Here is a 23,646-nt window from a genome sequence, read left to right on the forward strand (position 1 = left end):
AAACATACACACTCCGAGGAAAATCTTGCTAGCGCCCATTTCATTTGTGTCAGAAATGGGCCTTTTTTAGTAGTATTGTATAAATGATAACTGAGTGCACAGTTACCGATACAGATTTGTGTTTAGTGTTGCTTCATCCTGCTACTTAACTGTAGACGCTCTGTAGAGAATTACCCCATGGGCCTTACCCTATAAAGGTTATGCATATACACTGAATTTACACTCCTAAATCTATGAGCATAATAGGCCCTAAATTAGGAGCATAACCTTTATAGAATAAGGCCCCATACATATAAGTTAAATGCAGATATTCAGCTTCCATACATAAGTACATAAGTATTGCCATACTGGGGAAGACCAAAGGTCCATCGAGCCCAGCATCCTGTTTCCAATAGTGGCCAATCCAGGTCACAAATACCCGGCAAGATCCCAAAAAAGTACAAAACATTTTATACTGCTTATACCTTATACATATACCTTATACATTTGACTCGGCCATGGAAATACTAGGTCTAACCTGGGACATCCGAGTCTACATATAATGCCAGTAGTAGATCTTGGTGCTCGGTGTGGCCGGGCAGACTAGATAGGCCGTATGGTCTTTATCTGCTGTCATTTTCTCTGTTTCTGTGATTTTCTTTCTGTGTTTATGAAACATGTATGATTAATGCTGAGAATGTGCAGTGGACTAATTATACAAGGGAATGTTTCATGCAGGCACAGAACAGTCACTAGTTGCTAATTGTAACTAGCAGGTTCTTCGGATACTGATATCATTAATTAGATTGAATCCAGTGAGAAATTCCTATGGCTCAAACCCAAAGGGTTTTTAGAAAGGTGCACAGTGGCCTCTAGTGGTGATGTATGAGCAGAGCAACAGCTTTATAGATTTAAGTGTCTATAGGGTCTGTTTAATAAGCTGCATTGACTGTTAATGTACAAGTTAGTTGCATCCTAATAGTTGTGCTTAATATATACTCTTTTCCACATTAACAAGAACTGCAGAGCAGAGAATGAGAAGGACGGAGACTCATGACATGAGTGCATTAATTCTACTGCAGTGGATATCACGGCACAGTTAATACGTATGATTAACTGCACCTCTGCAATAAAGCAACAGTCTCCGTAAGATCTGTATGAAAAGCCCCCAGCTCTGATCCAAGTGGCGTAGCCACAGGTGGGCCTGGGTGGGCCAGGGCCCACCCACTTAGGGTTCGGGCCCACCCAACAGTAGCACACGTTTAGCAGTAGCTGGTGGGGATCCCAAGCTCTGCCAGCTGAAGACATCCCTCTGACAGTACTTAAAACGCTGCTCAACACAATACTGGCACCTGTGCATTCTCAGTTTTCAGCGCATGCCTACTGCAGACTGCCAAGATGGAAAGAAGCGTTTTCCCGCCAGCTCATATATTTTTCTGGTGGAGGTTGGGAAGAACACTTGGTGCCCACACATTTCTTGCCTAGGCCCACCAAAAATCTGGGTCTGGCTACGCCCTGATCCACAGCCATTTCCACATCAAAGAGGGCACCTGGGAAAAGTACCTCTAACATTCACGCAGAGCCAGCTTAAGGCATGAGCCACTGGTTCAGGTACCAAGTCTCAAGGGAGCCAAAAGCCTACTTCATCAGCTCACCCTTCATGGCAGTGGGGACGGTTTTTGCAACTGTACTCTGTTTTCTGCACAGTCTCCAACACTGCTGTTGGTTTAGATGTGGGAACTGGTTCTTCACGTTCTCATGTTTAAACCTGCTGTGGATGGGTGGCCAAGCAAGGTGGCGAGCACGGAGTTCAGGTCAAAACAGGCTTGTTGCAAGAAGAGTTGGGAAGGTGGCTAGATGACAGCTAATGCAGATGTGTGTATGGAGGGAGGGAGAAGCAAAATCTGGCTCAGGTTGTCACAACTCCATGAGCCAGCACTGGATTCAGGCATGGAAAAACACAATGTAAAGTCCCAAATTTTACTTTACCTCTGGCTTTTCAGTTGCCCTGAATGCCGGGATTCCTCTGAGTTATCTTCATTTCCTTTGCATTTCGTAATGTATTAAATGCATCACAATCTTACATATATTAATAGGGATTTGGGGTTTAGTTCATGCCATTCTCAGTAACACGAGGTGAGTTCCTTCAAGTATTTTCCTGGCACCTGAGAGTTTAGAATGTAAGCCTGTATGTGAGGTGATGGAGGGTTAAGCGACTTGCCCAAGGTCACAAGGAGCTGCAGTGGGAATCCAACCCAGGTTGCCAGGATCAAAGCCCACTGCACTACCCACTCCTGTCCCCTGAGAGTTTAGAATGTAAGCCTGTACATGAGGCAACGGAAGGTTAAGTGCTGCAGGACATGAACTGGTTTCCCTGGTTTTCACTCTGCTACAGTAACCACTAGGGTACTTGTCTCTCCATAAAAACAAATAGTGCAAATACAATTCAAATTAAAGCAGGTAATTCTGGACTCCGACTTGTGCATATGCAACAATAAACATGTTCTGCCCCCATATAGTCAGCACTGTGTCTTAGGACTGCTTTTCCTATAGTTTAAAGATCCTGTGATTGACTCCTTGTGAGCTTTCCCTATTGGCTGTTACTGTAGCCCTCCCTCCTTCTCTGCCCCAGAGGGCTGTGTGAGAGAGTCCCACGGGAGGTGGTGGAGATGAAAACGGTAGCGGAATTCAAGCATGCGTGGGATAAACATAAAGGAATCCTGTGCAGAAGGAATGGATCCTCAGAAGCTTAGCCGAGATTGGGAGGCAGGGCTGGTGTTTGGGTGGTGGGGCTAGTTCTGGGCAAGACTTCTACGGTCTGTGTCCTGAAAATGGGGCTAGTTCTGGGCAAGACTTCTATGGTCTGTGTCCTGAAAATGGGGCTAGTTCTGGGCAAGACTTCTATGGTCTGTGTCCTGAAAATGGCAGATACAAATCAAGGTAAGGTAAACACAAGAAGTAGCACATATGAGTTTATCTTGTTGGGCAGACTAGATGGACCGTGCAGGTCTTTTTCTGCCGTCATCTACTATGTTATGTTATTATGTTGCTAGCATGCCTTGGTGTACTATGGGCTGATCCCTGTTAATCTACTGTAATCCCATCAAGATTTTTCACCATCTCCCACATCACCTCCTTATTTTCCTTGAGTGTTACAGCTTTTCCTCTCAGCTGGGCGGGGGTTCTGGCCATCTCCTTGCCTCTGAGGTGGCTAAATGCAGGACTCTATGGGCAGAAGGCTACAATTCTTTTACAAGCCACTGAACTGTAGGTTGGATTTTCTTAGTTCACATTGGGCCTTTCATAGTTCCCCTCAAAACTATTACTTGAGAGGACTACCACTTTAGTTGGAGAAATGCATAATCCCAACTCTTTTATTTTAGAGATATATAATTTGATTTATGAACTGTCTGCCCAAATGTCCTAGGCCAGTGTTTCCCAATCTTGTCCAGTGGAACCCCCCAGACAGTCAGGATATCTACAATGAATATTTATGAGATAGATTTGCAGGCACTGCCTCTAATGAATGCAGGTTTCTTTCATGCATATTCATATCCTGAAACCCCGACTGGTTGGGGGTCCCCAGGAGAGTTTTGAGAACCAGTGCGTCGAGAGGAGAATTCAGTAAACTGTGCCTAGAGGTAAGAGCATGGTTCCCTGTAAGCTGAGCAGGTGTCCTCCAACGTCATTGCTACCAGTAGGGGGCGGTGCTTCAATATTGTGTTTTCAATCGCTAGGAACAGGCAGATTCCCTGGAGTCCTACAGAACTTGTCTTTCCCTCACTATTGAAAATGTGATAGTGATAGAGCAGCCCCCCACCACCACCACCAGGAGGACTTCCACTCAGCTTAGAGGGAACAGTGGGTATGAACCACTTACGTGCATCAAAGGTGCCGTGAATTGACTGTTGGTCACCTGTGTGTACTAGACACTGTTCAGTAAGGTAGCATCTACTGCAGGAGGGGGGGGCATGGATGCACCATTGACGCCTCCCAGTTACGCAAGTAGTTTATTGAAGACTGTAAATTGCACATATCATACTTGAAAAGCTTCAGTGAAAAGCCAAGACTTGCAAACTTACCCCATTTTATACCTATGGCTTGTGCGCATTAGTTGGAGAATTCAGCGACATTGGCTGCCAGTTAATGCACGAGTAGACTTTAAGGTGGTCTGTTTCGTCTATAAGGTATCTATGGCCTTTCACCTATCCTACTGTCAACTCTGATTTTATTTCCTACCATTAACTGAAAATTCAGGTCTACAGATAGATGGTCTTTTATTAACCTATCACTCATTTAATGGTTTTAGCCCGAAAAAAAGATTTTAGAAACTTATTTTATCTATCACTCTGTTCAGCCCTGGAATGGTCTCCCTCTTTCTTTAAAACATCAGTCTACTTACATATCGTTTACAAGACATTTGAAAACTCATTTTTTTTTTAAAACATTTGAAGCAACATGAAGCTATGTAGTATTTTCGTTTTTGTTTCTTGTTTTCTGTTATGAAGCTTCCTTGAACCTTTTTGGGGATCTAGAGGGTTAGAAGATCTTAGATTAGCACAGAACCTTTTAGTTCTGCTACAGGATTATGACGTTGACTCAGAGGAAAAAAGACAACTGTGACACATGACAGGATCAGTCTTGGGAAAGGAACAATTCAGTATTTTTATAGGTGACAGCACAAGGCTCAGATGAAAATCTTTTTAAGGATGATTTAAGTATGTTCAAATAGAGGTCAGACCTGCAAGTGCCAAAATACTTTTTTAAAAATTGCATGTCATCTCCACCCACATTGTTCTTCCTCTTTCCCTCTTCCGTGTCTTTTGTATCTCAAACATAATCCCACCCTGACCCCAGCACTCTCAAGCATTCTTCACCCCAGTCTCTCTCAAATTCCCCAGCCATCTCTTACTTGTTCATGGCCCCCTCAACCGTAGCCCCCTGTTACCCCAGCAATCTCTCCAACCTCATCTCATCCTTAGCTATCTCGTTTTCTCTATTCCCTTTATTCCCTGTAGTTTTTCTGTTATCATTTCTCCAAAGCTCAGATACTTCACCAGAACTACAGACAGCACCTCTCCTTCTACAGGTCTTGGCTTATTTCAAAGGCACATCCTCCCTTTCTTCCTCCGGCCAGTTTTAGCCAAAGACATATCACTATCTTCTCCTCATTGGTCTGCATGGGCTGTTGACATCACCACTCACTTCATCATCCCTTTGGCCTGGTACATTTTTCCCTGACAGGTCTGCACTTCCTGTTTCCTCATCTTGACTTGCACAAGATGAGGAAACAGGCACCTAACCTTTATACCTCTATTCTGGAAATCTAGACTGCCCCATTTTGACTGCCCCTACTTGACTGACTGTACATTTGTCTTTTAGATTGTAAGCTCTTTGAGCAGGGACTGTCCTTCTATGTTAAATTGTACAGCGCTGCGTAACCCTAGTAGCGCTTTAGAAATGTTAAGTAGTAGTAAGTAGTAGTAGTTTATAGTCAGCTGAAGTACGGTCTAAACAGATTTTGGATTGTATTGATCTACTGTAGAAATGGATACTTTCCCATCATTTAAAATTACATAAAGAAAAAACTGCAGTTTTAATGATTGATGAATCCTCTGACATTTAGAATGACAACATCTTAAAGTTGAGCAATCCTACTTTTAAGTTTGAAATGAATCTGGAGATTTTAGGAGTTATGATGTCCAGTTCTTTGTCTCCTGAATTGCATATAAAGGAAATTTTTTTTTCTCATGAAGAAATTGCGTAAATTTAGAAATATACTGACACCTACAGCCTTTAAACTGGTGGTCCAAAGTCTGATCCCAGGACAAATAGGGGAGAGAGATGGCTTAGTGGGAGACCTGTAAGAAGCAAGTTGCAGTAGTCTAAGCATGAAGTGATAAGAGTGTGGATAAAGGTTTTCGTAATGCGCTTGGAAAGGAAGGGATGAATTTTGGTGATGATACAGAGAAAGAAATTACAGGTTTTAGCAATCTGTTGGATTTGTGCAGAGAAAGAGAGAGAGGGGTCAAAGATGACCCCAAGGTTATGAGCTGAGGAGACAGATTGTTATCCACAGAAATAGAGAATGGGGGAAGAGGAGAGGTGAGTTTAGGGGGAAAGATAAGAAGCTCAGTCTTATATGCTGGAAGTGATAGGTTTCCCCAATCCGAATAGGCTAGGGTATCTAGGCATCTTTTGTTATTGCAATATCCAAGTGCAAAGAATTTATGTTCAAAATCTGTTTTTTTCTACTACTTTTTCTTTTTTATCTGCCTGGGTTTGGAATACTTTGCCTGTTCAACTAAGAACTATGATTAGCTATCGCCTATTTAGAAAGTCATTAAAAAGATTTTCGTTTAGGAAATTTTTATCTTGCTGATGTAGTGTACTATTTGTAATTGTCCAAGAATTGTTTGGATTTCTTAATTCTGTAATTGGCGTAGAACTTGGTGGTCATTGCAGACTGTAAGAATAAATTGTATTGTATCAGCATGGAGTAAGCCCTGGCACAGCGGGAGTCACAGAGCTGGACTATCATCAACTTTCTCATGTGAGAAGATACAGCAGTGTTACCCTAAGCTTTGTGCTGTCACGTTCCCTGTGTGGTACTCTTAAATTCAGCGACATAGGAAGGGTGGGGCAGCGTAGGAAGGGCGGGGCGGTGGGGGCAGACCGCCCCGGGTGCACGCCACTGGAGGGGTGCAGAGAGCAGCCGCGCGCCTGTCGGCTCCGCTGGTTCCCTGCTCCCTCTGCCCCGGAACAGGTTACTTCTTGTTCCGGGGCAGAGGGAGCAGGGAGCCAGCGGACCCAAGAGCTGCGCGGCTGCTCTCAGCAGCCAAGAATGCACCCATGGGGAGGGGTGTCATTGCGCCAGAGGGGGGGTGTAGTGCTGCACCCGAGGGGGGGGGGGTGCATCGGCAATCTGGCCCAGGTGGCAGCCGACCTAGGCACGTCACTGCTTAAAATGTATGGCTTTGACGGATCAGTGGAAACTTCAGACTGCCTCATTTGTGGCATTGCAAGGATCATTTTGTACAGTCATAAACCTCAGTGGTGGGGGGAAAATATAAATCATGTGCAAATAGACAAACCAAGCAGCATGCAATCTTAATTAAGGAACGTCTACAAACAGATCTTTCAGACGAGGCACTCACCCTGTGATTCACCGCAATCATCATCAGTCTGATTTACCTTTTATTCTTACAAACTCTTTACTTGACTTAGGCTGACCTGTTAACTGAGTGCTTTATGGACCCACTCCAACATGGCCCATGTTTCATCATGCTGCATCAGGGCTGGGCCCGGCAGAGGCGGACTGAGCATTCGGGCAACTGGGCAATGCCAGGGGACCCAGAGGCTGTGCCCGGATGTTCGTTATACACACAGCCCTCCCCGGTCCTACCGTTGAAGGCGTGCCGCTGGTGATCTAGTGGCCTCTGCAGGAGGAATGTTGTACTGCCGCTATTCCCCCTGCCCAGCACTGCAGCATTTTTAAAAATGGCGGCCGACACTCCCTGTGGAAGTCTTGCGAGACTGTGAAGACCCGTGAGACCACCACGGGAAATCTCAGCCACCATTTTGATACAACAGCGGTGCAGGAAAAAACATGATCCCCCCTCCCCCACAGAGACCACTAGACCACCAGGCCCCTTCACGTAGGACTGGGGCAGCGGGGGCATCAGCTGCGGAAGTAGGGGGCAGCAGCATGCTGGTGAGAGGTGTCAGGCGGTGGCTGGGCGGGGAGCCCAGACCACCCTCAATTCCCAGGGGCCCAGACCACTCTCATTTCACTCCTGGGTCCCAGTAATATGCCTCGGTGTCTCAGCATCGCTGGGGTACAGGCAGTAGTGGGAGTCTCACGCTTTGCACTGCAGTTTTCGTGGGCAGACGAATTGACTCTGGTAGCAGAGAAGCAGTAAAGCAACACAGGCTGTGCAGATGCTATAATAAAGGATTCACTAATTAACCAACTTACATAGGTTATGTAAATCCAAGTCTAAACCTATAAAGCTTTAATTTTAATTCGACTTACAAAAGTAATTATTGTTTGCAGCAGGGAATTAATTCTCTGCAACATCACTCGACTCAAAAGTAGTGTGAAAATAATAGAAGAAGCAAAAACTACATTAAAATGGGAAAAGCCTAAAGACACAGAGGATCCTTAGCTGGGGTGGGGGGGGGGGGGGAAGAGTGATGGGTAAAGCCTGGGAGAAGCACAGAGGATCCTTAGCTGTGGGGGGAGTGAGGGGTTAAAGGCTGAGATAAGCATAGATGATCCTTAGCTGTGGGGGGGATTGAGGGGTAAAGTCTAAGCACAGAGGATCCTTAGCTGGGGTGGGGGGGAGAGTGATGGGTAAAGCCTGGGAGAAGCACAGAGGATCCTTAGCTGTGGGGAGAGTGAGGGGGTAAAGGCTGAGATAAGCATAGATGATCCTTAGCTGTGGGGGGGGATTGAGGGGTAAAGTCTAAGCACAGAGGATCCTAAGCTGTGGGGGGAGTGAGGGGTAAAGCCTGGGATAAGCACAGAGGATCCTAAGCTGTGGGGGGAGTGAGGGGGTAAAGTCTAGGATAAGCACAGAGGATCCTAAGCTGTGGGGGGAGTGAGGGGTAAAGCCTGGGAGAAGCACAGAGGATCCTTAGCTGTGGGGGGAGTGAGGGGTAAAGCCTGGGATAAGCACAGAGGATCCTAAGCTGTGGGGGGAGTGGGGGGGATTGAGAGGTAAAGTCTAAGCACAGAGGATCCTTAGCTGGGGTGGGGGGGAGCGTGATGGGTAAAGCCTGGGAGAAGCACAGAGGATCCTTAGCTGTGGGGAGAGTGAGGGGGTAAAGCCTGGGAGAAGCACAGAGGATCCTTAGCTGTGGGGGGAGTGAGGGGTTAAAGGCTGAGATAAGCATAGAGGATCCTTAGCTGTGGGGGGGATTGAGGGGTAAAGTCTAAGCACAGAGGATCCTTAGCTGGGGTGGGGGGGAGAGTGATGGGTAAAGCCTGGGAGAAGCACAGAGGATCCTTAGCTGTGGGGGGAGTGAGGGGGTAAAGTCTAGGATAAGCACAGAGGATCCTAAGCTGTGGGGGGAGTGAGGGGGTAAAGTCTAGGATAAGCACAGAGGATCCTAAGCTGTGGGGGGAGTGAGGGGGTAAAGTCTAGGATAAGCACAGAGGATCCTAAGCTGTGGGGGGAATGAGGGGGTAAAGTCTAGGATAAGCACAGAGGATCCTAAGCTGTGGGGGGAGTGAGGGGGTAAAGTCTAGGATAAGCACAGAGGATCCTTAGCTGTGGGGGGGATTGAGGGGTAAAGTCTAAGCACAGAGGATCCTTAGCTGGGGTGGGTGGGGGGGAAGAGTGATGGGTAAAGCCTGGGAGAAGCACAGAGGTTCCTTAGCTGTGGGGGAGTGAGGGGGTAAAGCCTGGGAGAAGCACAGAGGATCCTTAGCTGTGGGGGGAGTGAGGGGTTAAAGGCTGAGATAAGCATAGAGGATCCTTAGCTGTGGGGGGGATTGAGGGGTAAAGTCTAAGCACAGAGGATCCTTAGCTGGGGTGGGGGGGAGAGTGATGGGTAAAGCCTGGGATAAGCACAGAGGATCCTAAGCTGTGGGGGGAGTGAGGGGGTAAAGTCTAGGATAAGCACAGAGGATCCTTAGCTGGGGTGGGGGGGAAGAGTGATGGATAAAGCCTGGGGGAAGCACAGAGGATCCTTAGCTGTGGGGGGAGTGAGGGGGTAAAGCCTGGGAGAAGCACAGAGGATCCTTAGCTGTGGGGGGAGTGAGGGGGTAAAGCCTGGGAGAAGCACAGAGGATCCTTAGCTGTGGGGGGAGTGAGGGGTTAAAGGCTGAGATAAGCATAGAGGATCCTTAGCTGTGGGGGGGATTGAGGGGTAAAGTCTAAGCACAGAGGATCCTTAGCTGGGGTGGGGGGGGAGAGTGATGGGTAAAGCCTGGGAGAAGCACAGAGGATCCTTAGCTGTGGGGGGAGTGAGGGGGTAAAGTCTAGGATAAGCACAGAGGATCCTAAGCTGTGGGGGGAGTGATGGGTAAAGCCTGGGATAAGCACAGAGGATCCTTAGCTGTGGGGGGAGTGAGGGGGTAAAGTCTAGGATAAGCACAGAGGATCCTAAGCTGTGGGGGGAGTGATGGGTAAAGCCTGGGATAAGCACAGAGGATCCTAAGCTGTGGGGGGAGTGAGGGGGTAAAGTCTAGGATAAGCACAGAGGATCCTTAGCTGTGGGGGGAGTGAGGGGTAAAGCCTGGACAAGCCACAGAGGATCTTTAGCTGTGGGGGGGGGGGGGGGTGAGGGGAGAAGTCTGAGATAAGCACAGAGGATCCTTAGCAGTGAGGGGTAAACCCAGAAATCAGAGGAGTCCTGTAGTTTCCCTTCCAAAAAAGGTGTGTTTGCTATCCTTATCTGCCATTGTTATCTAGATAGTTATGAGTAGAGTACATGTATCCTGACCTGCATTGGGGGGGATTAAGCACCTGCTTATTATCGAGACTTGTTATCTGTACTGAGATGAAAAAATTCAGAGTTTTGGATGAATAAGTTGTTACTCTGACATCACCATCAGTGGCTGCTGTAACTTGAGCAAGCAGATAATCACCAGACTTTATTAGAATCTCCAAATTTCAATTTCCTTTTTTTTTTTTTTTTTTGCTATAATAAATCATTTCTTTTCCCCATTATAGGCGGCTCAGCCAACCTCACCTGCAGAGCTTTTTTTGGCTACAGTGGTGATGTCAGTCCCGTCATTTACTGGATGAAAGGAGAGAAGTTTATAGAAGATCTGGATGAAACTCGGGTTCGGGAAAGTGAGATCAGGTAGGTAAGAATTGAAGTCTCTCATATGAACCAACTGGCTCCTTACTTGGGGTATTTTTTGGCTCCTTGAATTAAAGGCCTATCGAAGTGTGGTATAAAGAGATAGGGACTGTTGCAATTACTAATTTTTCCTTAAAAAAGAAGTTTGAGGTCCCCTTTCCTATTGACTGATGTACCCTGATTATGTTGATCCTTCCATGACATAATTTGTGACCCAACTCAGCTCAGCTCTTCTCTTGCCTGTTTTTACTCCTGCTGGCCTGTTTCACAACTCAGAGCTTTCAGAGCTGGGGTCCAGTAGCTGAAAGATGACCCACAGTGGGAGAAGTGGATTTGACAGCAGCTTGGCCAAGAATTCATGTCCCAGACCATGAGCGTTTACGAGTGACGCTGCTTAAATAAAGAAAAGGGACCCTGGGGTAATGGTTATATCCTCTCCCCAGAGGGCAGGAATAACTATGGATGAGCTGACCCTGCCATTGAATATCCAGCTATGTCCACTGACCTGGGAGTTAAGCGGGCACTGGCTGATATACAGACCGGTTAACTCAGCACATTGGACGACTGTTTTTCTGGCCTAATTTTATGCGATTATTCAGCCAGTTGGACTGAATATCACTCGCTATCTGGCTAAGTTATTGTTCCACTCTATCCCCATCCTGGCCCAGGGGATGGCCAATTAGTCAGCTGTGATAACTAGTTAAATGTGATTGAATATCAGTGGCGTTTTCAATATCAATCCCCTAAGTTTCTACCTGAAGCAATAGAGGGTTAAGTGACTTGCCGAAAATCACAAGGAGCCACAGTGGCATTTGAACTGGGCTTCCCAATTGTATTCCTTCAAAATTCAAAAATGTCATACCCAATCCCAAAATGAAACAGAGAGCACAATAACTTTTGCCAAGGGTGGTAAAATATTTGTGAAAGGAGAATTCAGTATAAGCTGCACCGTCAGAAGAGCAGAGCCAATTTTCAAAGTAACAAGCCCACAAATTTTGCTCACTTGAATGCTCTATACATCAGCATTCGTCCTTAAGTAACACAATGTGCTCAAAATAGATTGTAATCTGTGTACTTTCTCTCAGTTGAACTAGACCACCCTGAAGTATTCTGAGGTCTATGTATTCAGTTGAGCTGTTTTAATGTGATTGTTCAACTGCTCAAAACTATGTGTTGTAACCACATTTGTGCAGTTGGACTGTTGCATTTGAATGAAAAGACTGAGTATTTGAATTTTTAGATTTCATTCAAATGCAACAGTCCAACTGCACAAATGTGGTTACAACACATAGTAATCACAAACAGCAGAGGTCAACGCTTATCTGAACTCTCCACAGAAAAGGAACATCCTACAAAGCACCTGTTTCAGAAACTCCTTCCTCAAGGACGTAGGTGCAAAATCAGCCCATGAAGATCTTTTCCTCCCAAGTAAATGTGGACGATGTAAATAGTGCAGTGGCAGTCATCGGCTGTAAAATACAAACTTCTGTCAGAAGCAATGACATCAACTAGTGTTAGATCAAACTTTATCAACACTGAAACGATCAGACACTAACATTCCATGCTATAAAGTCATTCAGTCCTGATGGAATAACACAATCTAATTCATAAATCCAATATTGTTCTCTAAGAGAGAACAGCTAACATGAAATGTCTGGTAAACATAAGTATAGCCATACTGGGACAGACCGAAGGTCCATCAAGCCCAGCATCCTGTTTCCAACAGTGGCCAATGCAGGTCACAAGTACCTGGCGAGATACCAAAACAGTACAATACATTTTATGCTGCTTATCATAGAAATAAGCAGTGGATTTTCCCCAAGTCCATTTTAATAATGGCTTATGGACTTTTCTTTTAGGAAGCTATCCAAATTTTTTTTAAAACCCCACTAAGCTAACTGCTTTTACTACATTCTCTGACAACAAATTCCAGAGTTTAATTACACATTGAATGAAGAAATATTTTCTCTGATTCGTTTTAAATTTACTACTTTGTAGCTTCATTGTGTGCCCCCTAGTCCTAGTATTTTTGGAAAGAGTAAATAAGCGATTCATGCCTACTCATTCCATTCCACTCATTATTTTATAGCCCTCTATCATATCTCTCCTCAGCCATTTCTTCTCCAAGCTGAAGCGCCTTAGTTGCTTTAGGCTTTCCTTATTCCCATCAGACAACTGAGTATAGACTATGGATTTCACTAATTTGGCAGTGAAGGGCAGGTTGGCTATGGGTCGATAATTTTCACAACTGCAGATAGTTTCCAGACGGGTATTAGTGGAGGATAGTGGGGAGGCTCAGGGAAGAAATACTCAGGGTCAGAGCACGGCGAAGTTATAAAACCTTACCTGCAAAGTGTGATTCTAGGTTCTGTGCTGAGGGAACCAGGTGGCTCATGTTGCCTGGTGGACGTAGTTAGTGAGCAGAGGACTCTATAAAGTGTAGCGGAAATGCGTTCTGAGTAATAGTGTTGTTTAATGGAGAGCAAGGCTTTTTGTAGGACATGGCAGTGTTTCTATAAACTACTAATGTTGTCGGAGTGAAAAGATGTCTCCATCACCGCTCTGCCTGCCGCAGTTGGTGACATAGATCGTAAAGGGGTGCGGTGCATGGCAGAAAACTATTCCTCTTGCCTGCTGAAGTAACGATCCTGGTTCACTTGTTTCTCATATCACAGTTAGACTACTGTAACTGTCTTTACGCTGGTCTTCCTCAACGTGAGCTCAGCAATTGTCTCAGGTGGCAGCTAGAATATCTGAGAGAGTTATTCCTATCCGTTTGTTTCCTGAACACCATAGTGGTCAATCATTCTTCCACTTGATGCACCAAGATATCCAAAAAAGAGATTTCATAATGATGGTTTGTAACAGTGAACGGTAAATGAGTGTCCAAAGTATTGATTCAGTTCACAAAAGATGTCAAATGTTGCTCAGTAGATGTCCGAATAAAGAAAATGTTGTCAATGAAACGTACCCAAGTTTTAATATAACTGAATCAAGATGAGGAATTAAATACAAGTATGCTCAAAGTTTGCTAGGTACAAGTTAGCTATTGGAGCAGCAGCTGTTCCCATTGCAACTCCCCATTTCTGAAGATAAAATAAACCTTTATCTCAGTTCCCAGTAATTCAGCGGAATCATGGGCCTCTCTCCGCTCCGTGTACAGCTCCCTGTGCACAGTGGTGATTTTCTGAAATTCCTCCTTTTTCTCCTTGCAGCTGAAGTGGAAGGTGACGGCCACCACTGGTCTGAACCTGGAACATTTTTGTTGTTTTTTAGAAACTAACTAAGGCCTTTACAGTCTCTGTTTCACCTCCATTGATTGTCTTAGGAAGTACCTGAAACCTTATTGAGTCAAAAGCCTGGGAATGAGACCTCACATCATGAAACTGAGACTTTATTCGGTGTCAAAGCCCAGGGTAAAGCCAAAAGAAAACGACCTCCCACGTAGACCAAGAAAAATGAAGGTTACATATCGATTGAATGTGATTAGAGTTAATGTAGGTCTCATTGGCACTGATGAAGAAATGCACTGTAAAATTTAAAGAGTACATCAATTTATATACTAACTTTGCTTGCTGGCACATTTTGATTGATCTGATTAACAAGGTTAACAATCTCTTTTCCAAGACTTCTTAAGGAGCACCTTGGGGAACAGGAGGTTTCCATATCATTAATCATAGATTTGGCGGAAGATGGTGATTTGGGAAATTACTCCTGTTATGCTGAAAATGGGAATGGCCGCAGGCATGGCAGCATTCTCCTCCACAAAAGGGGTAAGTACCAGATGAGACCCTCCCCTCTATATGTTTCCTCCATGCCACTGACCTTTTTCTGAATCATTACAGCCATCATCAACTGAATTGACAAATGATAGACAAATATAGAGAAGGTGAAACTCATTAGACAATCACTTAATAATACTATGTCTGATATTGGCTATTCAATAAGTAAAGATGTGATTGAATTGCCAGCCTTTCACATCTGTGCAACTGGATAGAGGGACCTCTCTGTTGACAGAACATTTTCATAAATCATGTTTGTTAGATATATGTCCTTCATATTTATTGAAAGATGTTCTATCTGAATTGGTAGAATGGATCACTGTCTTGGTTAATAATTTATTAAAGGAATGATTGTTTTCTTCTGAATTAGGACAAATCATTTTTAACTCCAAAATCTCAAGGAACAGAGTTGACAGCTTTGTCAAATTTTCGACCAGTGGCTAGCAACCTTTGGAAGGCAAAGTTAATGGAGTGACTAGTAGTATTACACTTTACATCCTATTTGGACTCTTCACACTGTTTGCATGATGTTCAATTTGGATTCAGGGCTATGCATAGCGTCATTATTGTTACTCTTGATATCTAACGTTAGGGAACATTTTACAGTGTTTACTTAGCCTGTGATGGCAGTATTTGGAGTGGAACATATACAGGATACAAGTAACATACTCAAGTGAGCCTGCTAGGAGCAATATCTAGGAGTAGTGGCAAGTGTCAGCTAGTGGAATTGGTCTTCAGGATACCTAAGACAAGGAAGTTGCATCTATGACAGTAACAGAATTTTGGTAAATTTTGTTCACAATAAAGACTTTTCTTTTGGTTTACCTTGTCTGCTGCATGTGTCTGTGAAGGGTCCATGCCTGGCCGCTAGTCTACACTATCACACGTACAAAGCATGGGCGTAGCCAGACAAAAGATTTTGGGTGGGCCTAGGCAAGAAGTGGGTGGGCACCATGTGTACTCCCCCCCCCCTTCCCCCAACCACCAACAAAAAAAATCTCAGCTGGCAGGAAAACGCTTCTTTCCACCGTGGCAATCTGCAGCAGACATTTGTTGAAAACTGAGCATGCGCAGGTGCTAGTATCATGGAGAGTAGCGTTTTCATTACCATTAGGGGGAAGTCTTCAGCTTGCCAAGCTTGGGATCCCCAACAGCTACCGCTAAATGTGTGCTACTATTGGGTGGGCCTGAGACCTAAGTGGGTGGGCCCCGGCCCACCCAGGCCCACCTGTAGCTATGCCACTGGTACAAAGAGCTACAACTGATGCAAAACACCATAGCCAGACTAATAACTGGAAACAGGAAATATGATAACATTACACCTTTTTTATTCCAATTACATTGGCTTCCAATAGCTGCTCAAAATTACTTTTAAATATTGCATCTCATCTACAAATCATTTCACTTGGGACTTCCAACTTATCTTTTGGAAAAGTTAAAGACACTTCAATCATCCTATAAATGTCTTCTACAACTTCCTGATTTCTCTACCACAAGGAATAAAGTATTTTCTTATATAGGGCCTTCGCTCTGAAATTACCTACTTGATGAGATTCATATTGTGTCTTCTTTTTTGGGTTTTTGTAAACTTTAAAAAGTTGGTCATTTCAACAAATTTTGATATAAATCAGTTAGTTGTATTGCAAATTATTGGAAGTTCTGTCGTATTGTATTGTGATTTTGTATTATGCTGTGTTCTGTGAACTGCTTTAACACTTTGGTAAGAGGCAGTATATAAAAATCAATAAATCCAATCCAAACTTTGAAAAGGTTAATTAAACAAAGATTTGTACTCTGCATCAGGTTTTCCTTAGATTTTAATTTATTATGTAGCAACAATTTGTCGTTCATTAAGGTAGAATTCTATTGCTATTAAATGAAAACCATTAGTCACTAATTTAAGTTCTTATTCTTGAGTGGTCAATTTATTAGAGAAATCAGAGTTCTGCTTAATAGACTGAAGAAAATTGAAGCGATAACTACTTACCTAATTCTTCTATCATCAACCATATAGAGTCTAGGGAAATGTGCATTGGACACTTGAAGGTAACTATAGATAGAAGAGTTTCCACTGATCTTTTCGAAACTACCTTCAGCTCAGAGTCCCTCCAACTCCGTATGTGTAGGGGAGGGGAACAGTCCGCCTCTTTCCCATGCCACTCTTCCTTCCCTAGCAGTTGGGGGACTCATTTCCTGTTGTACCCTCCAATCTTCCTGCAGCATGGTTAGGCAGTGGTTGCTGCTCACCCAGACTTAATGATATTTCCAATGCCAGGGGCGTAACCTCAATAGGCTCCTTAGGTAACTTAAAGAGGAGCATCGAAGATGAAGATCCATTAGACCCAGACTATAGCAGCACAGCCGGCATCGATGATGCCACAACTACTGCCCTTCCTTTTCTTTCCCATTTAAAAACAAGTAAAGGAAAAATGCTTATGTCACCCGAAGTGTGTTCAAAATATAGAACAGGAGAAGTTCTCTACGATGACAAATCACAGAAGTCAAAAGTAGAGACTAAAAGACAATTCACCACTGGAGACGTGAGTCCAACAGTCTTTATTATATCAATGATAACAACCCGACACAGTGTGTTGGCAGCCATCTTGCTGTGCCCCCACAGGATTACTTTTGCAGCATTCAACATCCCTTCTTATACTGCGTTGATCAAGAAGGCATTTCCATTAGAATCACCTACAAGACAAACTATAACTGAGATTTCTGGAAAACTGAGTTTGATGGTTAACAAACAATGGCCTAAAGCTGAATCGTTCTAAAACTACTGCAATACTTTTCACTTTTTATGTTTCATCAATTCTTTCTTCTCTACCCAATCCAATCAAGTGAGTCTATAAAAATCCCTGGGGTAATGTTGGAACTCACCCTTCCTTTACTAATCATATCTCATCATTGGTACAGAAAACATTTTACTCATCGAGGCAAATTTGTTCAGCCCGCTCACGTTTTGATATTTAACCCTTCCATTACTAGTTCATTCACCAAATGATGTCTCAGATTACTGCAATTTGTTTCTTCAGGGTTTACCTCAATACCCGTTGAGGAGATTACAAATTTTACAGAATACCACAGTAAAATTAATTTGTTTATTACAGAACTTTATATACCACCAGGTCTAGACAAAAGTTGCAGCAGTTTATAAATAATAACAATATCATCAGTAAAATGGAAAGGAACGCCAAAAACTAAATAGAAAAGAATCACTGGCCCAGAGAAACATACACAGCAGGCAAACTAACCCCCCCCCCCCCCTCCTTTTATAAAGCCGCGTGGTAATGCCGACACAGCCCATTCAAAGTGAACAGGTTATGACGGCATTCCCGTACAGCAGCCGCTAGCACAGATTTGTAAAACAGGGGGAGGGGAGGGTAAGGTTTCGGCTCTGCACAGAGTAGCCAGGTGCTCAACCCTGATGTGCCTGGGGGGTAAAACCAAAAGGGGGAGGGAAGAGGGGGTTGAGTTTGGGGAGATTTCAGCATTGTGTGTTTTAATTATTTCAAATGAGGCTGTTGTACTTATGCTTTTGTTTCTTATTATTATTATTATTAGCATATGTATAGCGCTACCAGATGCACGCAGCGCTGACCACCTGACATAGAGAGACAGTCCCTGCTCAATAGAGCTTACAATCTAAAAATAATACAGACAGACAAGACAATAAGGGGGGGGGAGTACTGGGTGAGAAGGAACAAGGGGGAGGCAAATGAGTAATGGCTAGGAGCCAAAAGCAGCAGTGAAAAGGTGGGTTTTCAGCATAGATTTGAAAACAGGTAGAAATAGAGATAGACGTACAGGCTCAGGAAGTTTATTCCAGGCATAAGGTGCCGCAAGAGAAAAGGAACGAAGCCTGGAGTTAGCAGTGGAGGAGAAGGGGGATGGCAAGCAAGCGGAGGTCACGGGGAGGAATGTAGGGAGAGATGTGAGTGGAGAGGTAATGGGGGGCAGCAGAAAGGATGCATTTAAAGGTAAGTAATAGAAGTTTGAACTGTATAAGGAAGCGGACAGGGAGCCAGTGAAGTGACTTGAGGAGTGGGTTAGTGTGGGTATAACAATTTTGGCGGAAAATAAGCCGTGCTGCAGAATTTTGGACAGACTGGAGAGGAGAGAGATGACTAAGCGGAAGACCAGTAAGAAGTAAATTGCAATAATCCAAGCGAGAGGTGACAAGGGCGTGGATAAGGGTTTTGGCAGCGTATTCAGAAAGGAAGGGGCGAATTTTACTAATGTTGTAGATAAAGAAACGACAGGTTTTGATGATCTGTTGAATATGTGCAGAGAAGGAGAGAGAGGAATCAAAGATGACACCAAGATGACGAGCGGAGGATACAGGGAGGATGTGAGAGCCATTAACAGAGATAGAGAAAGGGGGAAGAGGGGAGGTGGGTTTAGGGGGAAAAATGAGAAGTTCAGTTTTAGTCATGTTTAGCTTCAGATGGCGAAGCTTCAATACCAATGATTTAACTATAGTTTTCACTGTTTTGCCCAGTACTGAAGTCAGGTTTACTGGTCTATAATTTCCCAGATAACCCCTGGAACCCTTTTAAAAAATCAGCGTTACATTGACCGCTCTCCAGTCTTCAGGTACTATGGACAATTTTAATGACAGGTTACAAATCACTAACAGCAGATCATGTTTGGAAAGGAATGGAAAACAAAAATGAGAATGTTATAATGCCTTAGTATTGCTGTATGGTGCGACCGCACCTCAAATATTGTGTTCAATTCTGCTCACCACATCTCAAAAAAGATATCATGGAATTAGAAAAAGTACAGAGAAGGGCCATGAAAATGATAAAGGGGATGGGACGACTTCTCTATGAGGAAAGGCTAAAGCAGCTAGGGCTCTTCAGCTTGGAGAAAAGACAGCTGAGAGGAAATACGATAGTGGTCTCTAAAATAATGAGTGGAGTGGAACGGTTAGACATGAATCGCTAGTTTACTCTTTCCAAAAATACTAGGACTAGGGGGGGGGGCACACATTGAAGCTTCAAAGTAGTAAATTTAAAACAAGTTGGAGGAAATATTTCTTCACTCAGTGTGTAATTAAACTCTGGAATTCATGGCCAGAGAATGTGGTAAAAGAAGTTAGCTTAGCGGGGTTTAAAAAAGATTTGGATAATGTCCTAAAAGAAAAGTCCATAAGCCATTATTAAGATGGACTTGGGGAAAATCCACTGTTTAATTCTATGATAAGCAGCATAAAATATATTGTACTGTTCTGGGATCTTTTCAGGTACTTGAAACCTGGATTGGCCACTGTTGGAAATAGGATGCTGGGCTTGATAGACCGGTCTGACCCAGTATGACAATGCTTATTTTCTTATGTTCTTTCGGTAGCCTGGGGTGAACGCCATCCAGTCCAGGTGATTTATCACTCTTTAACTTGTCAATTTGGCTCAGTGCATCTTCCAGGCTCACCTAGATTTCTTTCAGTTCCTCCGCATCTTCACCCTTCAAAACCACTTCTGGTACAGGTAGATCTCTTGCATCTTGTTCCATAAAGACCGAAGCAAAGGATTCATTCAATCTCTCTGCTGTGGCCTTGTTCTCCCTGAGTGCCCTTTTTGCTCCTTCATGATCTAACGGTCAATCGTATTCCCTCACAGGATTTCTCCTTCTGATGTATCAAAAAAAAAGTGTTAATATGATTTTTTTTCTCTGTGGCAAGTTTTTCTTCATATTCTCTTTTAGCCTTCTTTATTAATGGTTTGAATCTAGCTTGCCAGTGCTTATATGTTGCTTCTTATTTTCTTCATTTGGGTCCCTTTTCCGTTCTTTGAAGGATGCTTTTTTGGCTCTAATAGTCTGTTTCACTTCACCTTTTAACCATACTGGCTGTCCTTTGCTCTTCTTTCCACCTGAAAATGAAGAAAAATAAAGTAAACAGGATTCACCAGCTCTAGAGCTGTTGGAAAATTAAAACTTGCCGATCAGATATTCCGGGCTTGCTCTTTCAAAGACTTTATATATCAGACACACCAATTTGAAGATGAGGCAGCCAGTGTAAATGGATCAGTGAGAGACTGGCTGTGCCAAAATGTTTCAAATAAAAGCTCAACTTGGCAACCATATGTTGAAGTGTCTGGAATTTGGAATTAACTATAAGTGATGTACATAGGCTTTTGCAGTAGTCAAGATGAGGCAAAATGAGAACCTGAACTAATAAAGAAAAATGTTCTTCAGAACACAAGAGACGAATACTGTCAAGCTGATGGTTTTTTAAAAAAACGTACTTACAATATGAGGTTCAAATGATAACATTGTATCTAAGTAGACACCCAAAACCTTGGAAATACATTCCACTTTAAGTGATAATCCATTTGGTAATATTAGCTGATCAGGAGCAACTACTACTACTACTTAACATTTCTAAAGCGCTACTAGGGTTACGCAGCGCTGTACGGTTTAACAAAGAAGGACAGTCCCTGCTGAAAGGAGCTTACAATCTAAAGCAGCAGACTTGTTAGAATGACACAACCAGAGTAATTTAGTCGTATCCTTGTTAAACCTAAACCAAAGTCAGCACGGATTTAGTGAAGGGAAGTCTTGCCTCACCAATCTAATGCATTTTTTTGAGGGGGTAAGCAAACATGTGGACAATGGGGAGCCGGTTGATATTGTATATCTAGATTTTCAGAAGGCGTTTGACAAAGTGCCGCACGAAAGACTCCTGAAGAAATTGCAGAGTCATGGAATCGGAGGTAGGGTATTATTATGGATTAAGAACTGGTTGAAAGATAGGAAGCAGAGAGTAGGATTGCGTGGCCAGTATTCTCAGTGGAGGAGGGTAGTTAGTGGGGTCCCGCAGGGGTCTGTGCTGGGTCCGTTGCTTTTTAATGTATTTATAAATGACCTAGAGATGGGAATAACTAGTGAGGTAATTAAATTCGCCGATGACACAAAATTATTCAGGGTCGTCAAGTCGCAGGAGGAATGTGAACGATTACAGGAGGACCTTGCGAGACTGGGAGAATGGGCGTGCAAGTGGCAGATGAAGTTCAATGTTGACAAGTGCAAAGTGATGCATGTGGGTAAGAGGAACCCGAATTATAGCTACGTCTTGCAAGGTTCCGCGTTAGGAGTTACGGATCAAGAAAGGGATCTGGGTGTCGTCGTCGATGATACGCTGAAACCTTCTGCTCAGTGTGCTGCTGCGGCTAGGAAAGCGAATAGAATGTTGGGTGTTATTAGGAAGGGTATGGAGTCCAGGTGTGCGGATGTTATAATGCCGTTGTATCGCTCCATGGTGCGACCGCACCTGGAGTATTGTGTTCAGTACTGGTCTCCGTATCTCAAAAAAGATATAGTAGAATTGGAAAAGGTACAGCGAAGGGCGACGAAAATGATAGTGGGGATGGGACGACTTTCCTATGAAGAGAGGCTGAGAAGGCTAGGGCTTTTCAGCTTGGAGAAGAGACGGCTGAGGGGAGATATGATAGAAGTGTATAAAATAATGAGTGGAATGGATCGGGTGGATGTGAAGCGACTGTTCACGCTATCCAAAATACTAGGACTAGAGGGCATGAGTTGAAGCTACAGTGTGGTAAATTTAAACGAATCGGAGAAAATTTTTCTTCACCCAACGTGTAATTAGACTCTGGAATTCATTGCCGGAGAACGTGGTACGGGCGGTTAGCTTGACGGAGTTTAAAAAGGGGTTAGATAGATTCCTAAAGGACAAGTCCATAGACCGCTATTAAATGGACTTGGAAAAATTCCGCATTTTTAGGTATAACTTGTCTGGAATGTTTTTACGTTTGGGGAGCGTGCCAGGTGCCCTTGACCTGGATTGGCCACTGTCGGTGACAGGATGCTGGGCTAGATGGACCTTTGGTCTTTCCCAGTATGGCACTACTTATGTACTTATGTACTTATGTTGACAGCTTTGGGGTGGGGGATAGTACCTGAAGTGTGTGAAAATTACCCCAAGGGGTGGAGCTGTCAGTGATCCCAGAAATATTAGAGCTGGGAAGACCCTAAGGCCAAGAAAGAAATCTGGATATCAGAGGAAAGGACGGGAGTTTTCCAGAACCTCATTTGCATATAATTGTGGACAATTCAAGCAGCTGGATCTCAACTCGTGGAACTAGGAATCCAGATCTGACATTATCTAATATACTATTACAAGCTAATTCAGAGACATCCAGACCAATGTTTCAGCCTGCCTGTCTGATATCGCTGCCTGGATGTCCCAACGTCATCTGAAACTTAACATGGCCAAAACCGAGCTTCTCATCTTTCGCTCTAAACCTACCTCTCCTCTCCCCCCTTTCTCTATTTCGGTGGATGGCACTCTCCTTCTCTCTGTCTCATTAGCTCGTAACCTTGGGGTCATCTTCGACTCCTCTCTCTCCTTCTCTGCTCACATTCAGCAGATTGCCAAAACCTGTGGTTTCTTTCTGTATAACATCAGCAAAATCCGTCCCTTCATCTCTGAGCACTCTGCCAGAACCCTCATCCACACTCTTATCACCTCTCATCTTGATTATTGTAACCTGCTTCTCACCAGCCTCCCTCTTAGCCATCTCTCTCCTCTTCAATCAGTCCAAAACTCTGCTGCGTGACTCATTTTCCGCCAAAGTCACTATTTATTTATTTATTGCATTTGTATCCCACATTTTCCCACCTATTTGCAGGCTCAATGTGGCTTACATAGTTTTGTTATGACATTGTCATTTCAGGATATCAGATACAATTAGTAATGTGCAGGGATAAATTAAGGGAAGAAAGAAGGAAGTGAATATGGTAAGTGTAGAAGGTGGACTTTCATAACTGGGTAGGTTGGTGAGGTGGATTATTGAGGCTATATGTTCTCTTTGTAGACCTTGTTGAAGAAATATGTCTTCAGAGATTTGCGAAAGTTAGTTATTTCGTTGATTGCTTTCAGGTCTGTAGGTAATGCATTCCATAACTGCATGCTCATGTAGGAGAAGATAGTGGCATGCATCAGTTTGTATTTTAGACCTTTACAGCTGGTGAAGTTCAGCTTGAGAAATTTATGGGATGATCTTGTGGCGTTTCTGGGAGGTAAGTCCACGAGGTTTAGCATGTAAGT

At 43.8% G+C, this 23,646-nt stretch overlaps 1 protein-coding gene across 1 annotated transcript in view; it reads left to right on the forward strand.

Annotated features, from left to right (window-relative positions):
• The window catches only part of IL1RAPL1 (interleukin 1 receptor accessory protein like 1), a 455,782-nt gene that overhangs the window by 403,584 nt on the left and 28,552 nt on the right, over positions 1-23,646 (forward strand). Inside the window, exons 6-7 of the mRNA XM_030202535.1 lie at positions 10,662-10,794; positions 14,422-14,567. Coding sequence (XP_030058395.1) covers positions 10,662-10,794; positions 14,422-14,567 — 279 coding nt within the window. The remainder of the gene's footprint in view (positions 1-10,661; positions 10,795-14,421; positions 14,568-23,646) is intronic.

This window comes from Microcaecilia unicolor, chromosome 4, assembly GCF_901765095.1.
Source record: "Microcaecilia unicolor chromosome 4, aMicUni1.1, whole genome shotgun sequence".
Taxonomy (NCBI): Eukaryota; Metazoa; Chordata; class Amphibia; order Gymnophiona; family Siphonopidae; genus Microcaecilia; species Microcaecilia unicolor.